The sequence below is a fragment of the Vipera berus genome, assembly GCF_964194415.1.
Source record: "Vipera berus genome assembly, chromosome: 1".
Taxonomy (NCBI): domain Eukaryota; kingdom Metazoa; phylum Chordata; class Lepidosauria; order Squamata; family Viperidae; genus Vipera; species Vipera berus.
The window spans coordinates 70280306-70293118 of NC_138202.1; the positions used below are offsets into that span (position 1 = coordinate 70280306).

At 39.4% G+C, this 12813-nt stretch overlaps 1 protein-coding gene across 1 annotated transcript in view; it reads right to left on the reverse strand.

Moving 5' to 3' along the window:
- PAPLN (papilin, proteoglycan like sulfated glycoprotein) overlaps positions 1-12813 on the reverse strand; it is an 85149-nt gene that overhangs the window by 40839 nt on the left and 31497 nt on the right. The window contains exons 4-5 of the mRNA XM_081315810.1: positions 7416-7476; positions 6232-6334 (exon numbers count right to left, since the gene is read on the reverse strand). Coding sequence (XP_081171936.1) covers positions 6232-6334; positions 7416-7476 — 164 coding nt within the window. The remainder of the gene's footprint in view (positions 1-6231; positions 6335-7415; positions 7477-12813) is intronic.

The following is a 12813-nucleotide window of genomic DNA, read 5'->3' on the forward strand; positions in this document are numbered from 1 at the left end:
CTCCTGCCCAGGCCCCCATAGGCACCCTTGATGCGAACGATGTAGAGCTGGCCATGCCCACCCAGTAGGCCATACTCACTCTAGCCATGCCCACCCAGTAGGCCACACCCACCCTGGCCATACCCACCCGGCCCCTTGAAGGCAATTGCAATGCTGATGCGGCCCTCAATGAAATTGAGTTTGACACCCCAGGGTTAAAGGGTGGACCACAGCTAATTCAGGCTTGAATCAGGCCTATCTTTAATTTGGACATGGACCAAAACAGGAATTGCTCAAAACATTGGCTGGTTTCATTGCATTCACACTCTAAGCCATAATACTTTTGGTTAGATTTTGGTAAGTTTTATTGTGCAAATGCAGCCAATCATGTTTTGTTCAATAAACAGGATTCAGCAAACAGTGACAAATTGACATAGTTCATTTAGTTTATAGTTAATCAAATCACGGACTTACCTGTCATACTGGGGTTTTTTTTTTTGATTAAGCAATTTTAAGCAAAGCTGAGAAAAAGAGTAAAATATAGAAAGCAAGTAAGATATAGCAATTAAAGATATAAGATGAGGCAAGAAAAAGAAAAGTTAATACAGCTAAAGTAGGATAAAGTACATCGACCCCATTTACTATATTTCTTCAAACCTATCTTTGAGAACCACTCTTGCTTCCACTAGGTCAGGGGTAGGCAACCTCAGCTCTTATATGACTCGTGGACTTCAACTCCCAGAATTCCTGAGTCAGCATAGCTGACTCAGGAATTCTGGGAGTTGAAGTCCACGAGTCATAAAAGAGCCGAGGTTGCCTACCCCTGCACTAGGTCTATAGATCAATTCACATATTGCCTTTTATTTTTTTTAAGCTCATAACTCCTTTTTTGAGGAATTCATTTCAGCCACAACTTTTTCAGTGACCCCCCCTTCCTCCTGACACATTCATTCTTCATTCATACATTTTTCAGTTCATTCAGTCTGACTAGCTTGTCTTATTTATTGTTACGATTCTCCTAAACTCCACTTAGCATCAATGTTTATGCTTTGCATAAACAAACTCAACATGCTTCTGTGCCATCATTTATACATCACTTATTTCACTCTATCTCACCTTATTTCACCTTCACTATCTCCTTTTCTTAGGGTCACTTTTATCAATTCTGCTGGGAGATTAATCTGTCTTCATTTTTTTTAAAAATACAGGATTTGAACTTTCTCTTCATGCAGCCCTTCTTTCATTCTAGTTTCTTTCCTTTCTTTCCTTTCTTCTGTGCCTATTTACCCTTGATCCATTCTTGACACTATCAATGGCCAATGATGCCATATTCAGAAACTGTCATCATTGTATCCTTCATTGTTCTCTCAATCTTCATTGTAAGTGGCAGGTCCATTGCAAGCAGACAGTCGAAAGGCACCATGAAAAGGAGGGGAGAGGCACCAAATTAAGTTTTCAAAATCTATTCTTCATTCCAACTGCATCAGCTAACTTACATCAGATTTCACTTCTGCCAAAACAAATGCTGTATAACATCTTCCAATGCACATATTTTTTACAGTTCTGGGAAGCTCAGCCTAACCACTATGAACTGTGGCAAGCCTTCTTCTATGCAGCAACAAAACAGCTTAAAGCTTATTACAAACATCCTGTCTAGTCTTAACCACTATCCTGTTGCTCAAAAATAGCAAAATGATTATACGGAGGGGTGGCAAAATACATTTTTGCGCAAAGGTGCCTTACAGACCAGTGGCAGTCCTGATAAATGAACAAATCAATCATCCTTTGGAATGCATTCCTGTTCCATGAAGAGACATATCATTACTGTGCGTACTGAAACAGACTTTTTTCTAAGCAGAAATTAACCAATCAATCATCATTCCTGTTCATTCTTGAGTCTTCGAAAAGCCCAATCACTTTTTCTGTACTTGCATGTCTTATCCCACCCAGCCATTCATGTCAGCTAGCAGAACAAATCTTTCTCTTGGATTGCATTCATTTCAAGCATGGCACATTCCCCCCTCCCCACAAAAAACCCCCACATCTTTGGTTCTTTCATTATCACCATTCACTAGAGCGTAACATGCAATTATCAGCAAAGTATCTCCTTTTTGTATAGACATCCACAAGAATCAAAATGAGACTGATTCATATTTTCTGACATACATTTAGCCCTTTCATTCATAATTAAAAATCCCCATTTTCTTCCCTGCGTGCATTAATGAACTCTGCTTCACAAGATCACACCATTTCTACTTAAATCTTTTATATCCTTTCCCTTTCTCTTATTTCACAAGCATACAATGAATCTATTTTCCTTTCTTTCCATTTGTTAATACCTGCTCTTTATCATTTATTCTTCTTCCATTCCAGGTTATAATTTAATTACTTTCATTTATTTATTATTATAGTTATCAATATAATGGGCCCACGCATACTGATCCCTCCCACTCATCATGGCTTTGGCTAGCTGAGGCTTCAATGTAGCATTTTTTTTTATGTAAGACTATCCGTGCTTGCTGACCTTCCCCATTTATCAGCTGGAAGACTCAAATCCAGGAAACCCCCTACTGGCACTAGCACAACATCTGCTAACAACTTTAACATCAATCCTCAATGGAAAGCCAAATTAGTAGCTGAACACGCAGACATAGGAAGACATGTAAATGACCTGCACAAAAAAGGTCCCAGGCTCTGAACTGTCATGTCAACAATGGACAATTATGAATAGGATTCACACCTCCCATGGAGTCTGCCGGGACACTGTGGAACATTGTATCCTCCCCTCGGTGTGACTAGAGGGTCCCGTGTCAAATTGGAGATCACATCGTGACCTGCTGTGAGTTGAGGGCATATACCAATCCAATATCTGATTTAATACAAATGATGCTGTGCTTCAATGGTTAGATGGTCTACAGTAGACGCTGGTATTTAAACATAGATCTTTTCAACATTTATATTCTATTATATTTAACTAATCTAGCTGAAATATTAATATATACTGCTCAACCAACCCACAGGCATGTATGATATGCCATATACTAAGTAAATAAATTAATATGTAAGACTTTTCATATTGTTGTTTTATTTAGATATATTACATTCAGCATTTTCCCCGACCATGTTCTATTATACTGGCCATTAAAAGAACCTTTTCTTTCAATTCATAATTAGGTAATTCTTGATCACAGAGCTAAATATTTGTGGCCATGGCAAGTGGAAAAATGTCCACTAGGAGAACAGACTTTATTTACAAAGGGAACTTGCTAAACAAGTCAAAATCAGGTGCAAGAAAAGATAGACTTCAAATTATAGTCAGGTTACCATATCACAGGGCTTTTCAACTTTTTCACCCACTGTACCACTTTTAGGATATGGCAACTTCCGAGTTCCACCAGTTGCCTAGCAAGGTGTCAAAAACTTGATGACCAAAAAAACAAAAAGGAAAAAAGTGATGTAGTACAGGTAGTCCTCGACTTACAACAGTTTGCTTAGTGACTGTTCGAAGTTACAATGGCACTGAAAAAAGTGCCCCCCAAGGCACAGCCGAGCAAGACACCTGCCTGCCCACCCGGTGGCACTCTTCCTCCTGTCCGAGGTTTTCATTGTTGTGAGCATTTCTGTTGAGGATTGGCAGTGGGGGTGGGGGTGGGGTGTCTGGTTTTTATTCCCCCCCCATCTGCTGGGTGGTTGTAGCAGGTTTTGGTCACTTCACATGACCCTGGGACACTGTGACCGTCATAAATATGAATCAGTTGCCAAGCATCTGAATGTAAATCACAAGACCCTGGAGATGCTACAACATTCCAGCTGATTGGTGCTTCTGGGCTCAGCAGAAGCTCCAGGATCAGCGTTGAGCTCCAGCTGGAGCCTGGTGCTGATCCTGGCATTTCCACTGAGCCCTGACAGCCCTGCAGCTCCAGCCATCTCTCGCTCAGGCTTGTGCGGTGCTGCCACCAGTTCAGCTCATTCCCCTCCCCTGCTACCACATTTCTAGGATGGCCATGTACCACCTGCCAAGTGCCAATGTACCACAGGTGGTACCCGTACCACTGGTTGAAAAGCCCTGCCATATCAAATAATTCTGAAGTATGACAAAATTTAGAGAAAAGCCTGGTATGGAAAATTCAATGTCTTAATTGAGTTGTTTTTTTCTCCGAGCCAGTGAATATACAGCTAGGTTGCAATTAAAGTGGGTTTGAATAATGCGGTATTTGAATTAGTGCAATCGTAAATTGATATCGAGTATTGAACCAGCATTTAGTTATGCAAGGTACAATTGGGTTTGCTGGATTTAGACACTGCTGCTTGCTTATCTTTGGTGCACAAAATGGACAAAAGGAAGATTCTTTCCAATGAAAACACCACAAGGTCAAAAAGGAGGGTCATTATTACATTACAGTAAAAATTGGGTGCGACTGAGCAACGTGAACAACTCTAAAATAGCAACTCTAAAATAAGATGAGATTTTTGGAATGCCTGATTTAATGGTATGCAGGGGAAATAAAAAGGTAAAGTTGCGTCATTTATTTTGTGTTTTGAAAAGAGCTACAGGGAGCAAAAGTGACTCAGTGACAGAAACCAAGCATCTATAAAGACTGAGGATTGCAATCAAAAGCAACATTCCTCTTAGAAGAGGAGATGTTGAGACAAAAGCTTTAAATTTAAGACAGCAAAAGAAAAAAGCAATCAAGTAGAACAAACATTTAATGCAAGTGTTGGTTGGTTTGATCAATTTAGAAATTGAGCAAGCTTATCTTTAAGAATGATAATTAGATTTTTTTTTGTTTTTATTTTGCTTTCTATAACTACTCTGGAATTTTGCTAACCATACATTTATATTTTTATCCTTTACTGTAGTATTTCATCAATAAACAAATAATAACATATGATTAAATATTTTCAGTGCATATGTCCATAAAGCTGGAACCAATTATCTTGTTTTTCTATAGTATATATAACAAAATATAATAAATATACAATAATATATATTATATATTATCCTAGAATAATAATAAGAGATAAGGTCTTCTTGTTTGAGCAGGGGATTGGACTAGAAGACCTCCTAAGTCCCTACCTTGTTATTCTGTGTTCTGTTTTAAATATTCCTTGCAATAGTGCAAATATGAATAATGCAACTATTTTGTGGGATTCATTATCTGCCCTAATTGAAACTTAGCTGTATTCCAAAAGAGCAAAACCAAGTTGGCTGATTCTTTTGCTTTTCTAATTTTTTTTTCACTGATCACTTTTAGCTCAGGAATTTTAAGTATTAGACTACGATCATACTTTTTCTTTCACCATTTCTATACCCTGCTCCCCCTTTCTGTGAATGTACCTTTCATTCTAACAGCAGAATTTTTAAAAAAAAAATTACAATTTTTTAAAAAATCCCATTTATATCCTGCCCTTCTCCGAAGACTCAGGGCGGCTTACAATCTAAGAAGCACAAATCAATGTGCTTAGCAATATTTATTTATTTATTATTTAGACTTGTATACCGCCCTATTCCCGTAGGACTCAGGGCGGTTTACAGGGAAAAAATTAAAAATACATACATACAAAGTTAAAATCGATTAAAACTAAAATTAAATTAAGTCCCTGAATTTAAACTAAAACCCCATTAATAAATAATTAAAACCCCTCAGTCTGGGCAAGACAGCTCAAAAAGCCAAGTTTTCAAATCCCTGCGAAATGAGCGAAGGTCGGGGGCAGTCCTAAGCTCCGTGGGAAGATGGTTCCAAAGGGCCGGCGCGCCCACAGAGAACGCCCTTCCCCTGGGCAATAGCCTTCATTCTATGTATATGCCTGCTTATTAGGGCTTTCGCCCCCCCAAGCGGCATTATTACAAAGTCAGCTTATTGCCCCCAACAATCTGGGTCCTCATTTTACCTACCTCGGAAGGATGGAAGGCTGAGTCAACCTTGAGCCTGGTGGGACTCGAACCTGCACTAATTGCAGGCAGCTGGTGTTACTTAAGGAGGCATTAGCCCACTGCTCCACCAATTTTACAATTTTTAACATTTTTTAATTTCTAAAAGTTAAATTGATATTTGTAAACATTAAATTATTGATATTTGTAAAAAATCTGTTGCTTGCTCATTAAACTAAAGGATAGGTTAAATAACGATTTAAATAAATTGTTCCCAGACAGGGAATCTCAGCAGTTTTCCCCTATAAGAAGCCATGCGTTTTCACCCAGATTTTCTTTCACCCGCTAAGAAGAATCTGCAATAGGAATAAATAAAGTACCTCCATAGTAAGGGAGCCACTTGTACTTCTTCCCTTGAAATTCTGTCCCATCAAACTCGGCACACTGTTCCGCTCGAAAATCTCGGGAGCCCTCAGGACAGTCCTACAGAAGAGAAGAGAAAAATCTAAAATAGAGGACATGCTGAAGCAAAAAAGCAACCGATTTGGAGAAATACTCTAGAGCAGACATGTCAAACACAAGGCCTGGGGGCCGGATCCGGCCCACAAAGTGGTTTCATGTGGCCCGCGAAGCCATCCTGGAAACAGTGAGGGAACGGCCCCCACTGCCTTGGCCCTGGCCCAGAGACCCTCCTTCTGCCAGAGACCCTCAGATCTGTCCCACTCCTGCCCAGGCCCCCACAGGCATCCTTCATGCGAACATTGTAGAGCTGGCCATGCCCACCCAGTAGGCCATACGCACTCTAGCCACACCCACCCAGTAGGCCCCGCCCACCCTGGCCATACCCACCCGGCCCCTTGAGGGCAACCGCAATGCTGATGCGGCCCTCAATGAAATTGAGTTTGACACCCCTGCTCTAGAGTTTAGTTTCTATATTTTCCTCCAAGTGAAAATCTGTTGTTTATATGCTGCCTTCTCTTATTTTTTTAATGTTTTATTGATTTACTATAATTTAGGCCTGATGCTATTGGCTACCTCTTAAAGCATGATTTTCTTTTTCCAAGCAGGCTTGCAGATTGCATGGAAACGGGGAGCTGCAAAAGAGTCAAACTGTGTGAATGTTGGTCCATTCTCTCGCTGTCTTATTTATATTTATGTTTAATTGTTTTAAATGGTTGTTCTGGATTTGTTTTCAACTGTTTGTTTTAATGCACGCTGCCTAGAGTCATGTTTAAGTGAGATGGGCAGCTATACAAATTTGATAAATAAAATTATTTGATTGTTATGAACTGTTGTGAGTCTGGCAGCATAGAAGTTTAACAAACAAATAATTTAAAGTAACAGAATATCACCAGCATACCACTAAAACTGGTAGAGAGTACTGGATACATTTTTGAATCAAAGATAGTGGGGTTCATATTTATTTTTCATTATTAAGATGTCCGGATGACTTTGGCCCAATCATTTAGTTGATTGAAATTATGCAGATTTCCAACTCCCATCCATTACATCGAATGATAAATGGACAGTTATAAATATCTTAAGAAACAAACAAATATATTACCTGAATGTTGCATGAGCGATAACTTTCGGCTGATCCTATGCAACTGGATCCACCATCTGTCCTGAAATACACAGTAACAATCAGTAAAGGCTTGTAAATGATTAGTGATGCCCAAACTATACTTTGCCAGATCATTTTTAACATTTCTAACAAGGCAGTAGTTACCAAGAAACTTTCTTCTGTTCTCCATTTCTCCAAGCAGTAGGAGTTAGGGTTACCTTTTTAAAAGTTATATCAGTAATCTTGTAAAAGGAAGGAACAAACCCTGGTTCAAAGATAATGTTCCCAGACTTCAACATACCATAGTCTGTTATAGCTGAAAGAAGTGATGATTTCATATCCTTCTTTCTTTTCTCAAATATTCCCTTGAAAAATTCAACTGAATTCAAATTCTTCCTTAGTTAAAATAATTGTCTATGTTTTCTGAACTGAGAATTGTAACTGAAGCACTGTTTGTCAATTTGTAATGCAGGGTTGAACCAGGAGAATTGTGAAACTCTTGGATAATCAATGCTGTCTTGAAGTAGAACCAGTTCTCTCAACTCCAACAATCTATCTCCCTCAAGACACACTGCATTCAGAAAATATTCAGACCTCCTTCACTCTTGTCAATTTTGTTATGCTCTAGTCTAGCCTGATTCTACAGTTGTTGAAATTCATTTTTCCCCTCATTAATCTACACTCAGTACCCCATAATAACAAAGTGAAAACAGTATTTTAGAAATGTCTGTAAATTTATTAAAAAGAAAAAACTGAAATATCACATTGCATAAGTATTCCGGCCCTTTGCAACAACACTTGAAATTTAGCTCTGGTGTCTCCCATTTCTCTTGATCGTTGCTGACAACTTTCTGCACCTTGATTGGAGTCAGCCTGTGGTAAATTAAATTGATTGGACATGTATTGGAAAGGCATATACCTCTCTATAGAAGGCCTCAGAGCTGACCATGCATACTGTAGTAGAGCAAAAGCCATGAAGTCAAAGGAATTGCCTGCAGAACTCAGAGACAGGATTACTGCAAGGCACAGATGTGGGGAAGGCTACAATAAAATTTCTGCTGCATTGAAGGTTCCTCCATAATTCTCAAATGGAAAAGTTTGGCACAACCAGGACTCTTCCAAGAGCTAGTCGCCTGATCGAGCTGAACAATCAGGGGAGAAGGGCATTAGTAAGAGAAGTGACCAAGAACCTGGTGGTCATTCTGATTGAGCTCCAGAGATCCTGTGTGGAGATGGGACAGAGTTCCAGAAGGACAACCATCACTGCAGCCCTCACTGATCTGGGCTTTATGGCAAAGTGGCTAGACAGAAGCCTCTCCTCAGTGCAAAATACATGAAAGCCCACTTGGAGTTTGCAAAAATGCACCCGAAGGACTCTCAGAGTGTGAGGAACAAGATTCTCTGGTGTGATGAAATCAAGATTGAACTGTTTGGCCTCAATTCTAAACCATTATGTCTGGAGGAAACCAGACACCACTCATCACCTGTCCAATATCATCCCAACAGTAAAGCATGGTGGTGAAGTGTTTTTCAGCAGCAGGAACTAGGAGACTGGTCAGGATTGAGGGAAGGCTGAATAGAACAAAGTACAGTGATATCCTCAATGAAAACCTGTTCCACAGCACTCAGGACCTCAGACTGGGCCAAAGATGCCCTTTCCATCATGACAACGATCCTAAGCACACAGCCAAGACAACAGAGGAGTGGTTTAGGGGACAACTGTGAATATCCTAGTGTGGCTCAGCTAGAGAGCCCTGACTTGAACCCTATTGAACATCTCTGGAGGGACCTGAAAATGGCTTTCCACCAATGGTCGCCATCCAACCTGACTGAACTTGAGACGATTTGCAAGGAAGAATGGCAGAAAATCCCCCTATCCAGGCATGCTAGACTTGTCGCATGATATCAAAAAAGACTCGAGGCTGTAATTGCTGCCAAAGGGGCTTCAACAAAGTACTAAGTGAAGGGTCTGTTTCTAAAATTCTGTTTTCATTTTGTCATTATGAGTGTAGATTAATGAGTGTAGATTAATGAGGAAAAGAAATGAATTTCAACAACTCTAGAACCAGGCTGCAGCATAACAAAACTGACAGAAGTGAAGGGGGATCTGAATACTTTCTGAATGCACTGTATTTCTTATAAATTAGTTTCAACATTCAGGCTTCTTTCTCTTTTTCAGGAAGAGTAGCAACTCCTTCTCAGAGCACCAAACTGACAGATAAGAGGTAATTTAATTGTCAAACTTTTTAAGATGTGACCTTAGCCTCACATTCTGGAACCCTTGGGTAACATTTAAATAAGCCAAACGTGTAGTAAAGTGGTCTCACTAATATATTAACCATAAAGAAATGCTGCATAATTCATTCCCACCCATAAGATCTGAGCAATTTAATCTCCAGCCCAGCCATATGGGAATCCTATTCAACTTTAAGCAGACGATGCTGCCAAGTAAGACTTTTAATCTTCAAGGACCTTGACTCATGACAGAAGCTTAAAAGATACCAGGACTGTAAATCTATATGTGGCAGGCTGGGGTAGAGTTCCTATTTTTTCCCCCTGACAAAATTCATTAGTGAACAAACTGCTAAGCACAATAGGATATGGATCATAACAGAATCCTGCTTCATAAAAGCATGTTGTGCTCGGTGAACAATTTTGAAATGTGGTTGCCATCGGGTAAATTCACTGCAATGGGAAGTACACAGTTCGCTTCAGGGAAGGGATGGTGTAATTTCCTCTGATGCCAATTCTGGCTGAAAAGGCAGGTGAACACATTGGAGAGAATTCAAAGTTGTATGATTCCTGCATGTGCAAATCCTACTGGAGTCAGTGACACTTGTGGCAAGAAAAGAGAATTTAGAGCCACATCTTTGGAAAATACTCTCTCAAAACTATGGACTTTTCTTGATGCCACGAGCCTTTCCTTCTTTGGACACACAACTGGGAGTTCTGGATTTCCAACATATTTGTAATCCTTTCCCCAGTCTAGGAAAGGCTGATCCAAGATTTATCATAATAAGGTCATTGTGATTACTTATTGGACAGGATCCAAGGGACTTTCCTGCAGGCATCATTTGTCCTATGGAAAAATGGATTTTTTTCAATTGACAAATTGCCTACAGTACTGGTGGGTAGTGTAATGGGATCAAATATTGGTCCAATAATAAAAATAAGATCATAAAAATATAGTTTTCTATGGACTAAACAATAAATATAAGCTTTTGAGTTGTAAAGAATATTTTTCTGAGTTGGAAGGTCAAAGTTATGCAAATATCTGGTACATCTTTGCTTTCTGAAAGATTGAAAAAAAATGATCCAGCCATTCCTCTATATTTTCTAAAAAGTTCATTTTTATGGTTAATTTTAAAATTGTTTTTCTAAATGTATTTAGGAATTTGCTGTTCAATTATCAGAATAGGAAAATGCTCATAACCTCTTCAGTATTTCCTGCAAGAGCCTGTTCTCACAGCAATCTTCTATGTGTATGTGTGGTGTGTGTGGCACACTCTTCACAAGCCTGATCAAACCAAATTTATTACTCTGATTGCCACCACCAGATAGATTTGCAGTTGACTAACTGCACCTAGAGTGTCGGGCCTCAATGGAACTACGTCTACATTCAGGGAAGTATTGAGTGGGATATCTCAAGATTCTGTCTTGGCTCCAATGTTCTTCAGCATCTCCATCTCCATCTACATGAGGGGATTGAAGGGGAAGTCATCAAATTTGAAGGCAACACCAAACTGAGTAGAATTGCTAAAATTTTGGAAGATAGACTCAAGATTCAGAAGAATCTTGATAGTCTTGAGCATTGGACCCTATCCAACAAGATGCAATCAGTGGTAAGAAAAGTAAGGTTCTGCACTTAGGGAGGAAAACCAAGTGCACAGGTACAGAATAAGCAATCCTTGGCTCAACAGTAATACCTAAGAGATAGATTTAGGTGTCCTGGTGGACCACTGCTTAAGTATGAGTCAGCAGTATGCTGTGGCCACCAAAACAGACAATGCATATCGTAGGTTGTATCAACATGAGAAGAGATAGTGCCGCTCTACAATGCACTAGTAAGGCCACACTTGGAATACTATGTCCAGTTCTGGTCACAGTACAAAAAAGATGCTGAGGCCCTAGAAAGAGTGCAGAGAAGAACAAATATAATAAAAGGTTTGTATGATAAATGGCTAAGGGAACTAGCTACGTTTAGCCTAACAAAGAGAAGGCTTAGGGGTGACATGATAACTATCTTCAAATACTTGAAGGACTGTCACAGGAAAGAGGAGGTCTATTTGCTCTTCTAAGCACCCGAAAGCAGGACAAAAAGCAATGGGTGGAAGCTAGTTAGAGAGATAGAGATCCAATCTGGAACTAAAGAGAAACTTCCTAATACTATTAGTCAAAGAAAAGAGTTTTGGGTGCTCCACTGCCAATGGTTTTCAAGAAAAGATTGGACAATCATTTGTCTGGAATGGAATAAGGACTCTTGCCTTGGGCAGGGGGTTGAATTAGAAGGCCTCCAAGGTCCCTTCCAATCTTATGATTCTATGATTGCAATGGAAGCAATCTGAAAGATCTGAAATACGTCTTTTTCTTTCCATATAGGTAAGCAAACAGACTTCTCCCTGATTTCAAATAAATGAAAAGAAGGGGACACTCCCCGATTAGAAAAAATAGCAACCCCCCCAAAAAACAGATCTTTCTAGTAACGTTTACAAAAATGAAGCAATGAGATCTTCAGACATGTTATTATTGAGGGTTTTAAATTCTCTCTGTGTGCAAATTTAAAGCTTAAAAAAAAGGAGAGAGACTTGACGACAGAGATCTTCATCTAGAGTGCATATCTAGTAATTTCGCAATACCTTAGGACAAACTGATTTTTGAAAGCATTTGTTATGGTAGCATTCAACACTTTTAATGTCTGGCCTTGTTTATACAAGACTAGTACATATCCTCCAGAACATTACAACTAATGGGTGCAGCTCTGCCTGCCCTAGCACGCAAGGCTCAGGCATTTTTATTACTACATAGATGTAACTAACATCTAGAGTTTTGTTAGTGTCTGCAAAATGCCATGCTTACAATGCCTCTGCTATGTCTATAGTGTCTGCAAACAAAGCAGCACTAACCCGGAATTTCAGTTTGATAGCGGTCAGGAGAGTTTTTCAGAGTTTAGATCTGATTATTGTAAAGCTATTTATACCTGGATGAGCTATAAACAATTTCCAAATTAATTTTCCACCATGAGATTACAAGGCAAATTAGAAATGTACAATTACAATGGGAATTTTTTTTTCTTTTAATGACCCTGTGATCCCTTTATTTGGGGTGGAGTTGGGGTGACTGAGTTGACCCGAGCATTTACTGACCTGATGCCTACGTGGAGTTTGCAGCAGATATTTTC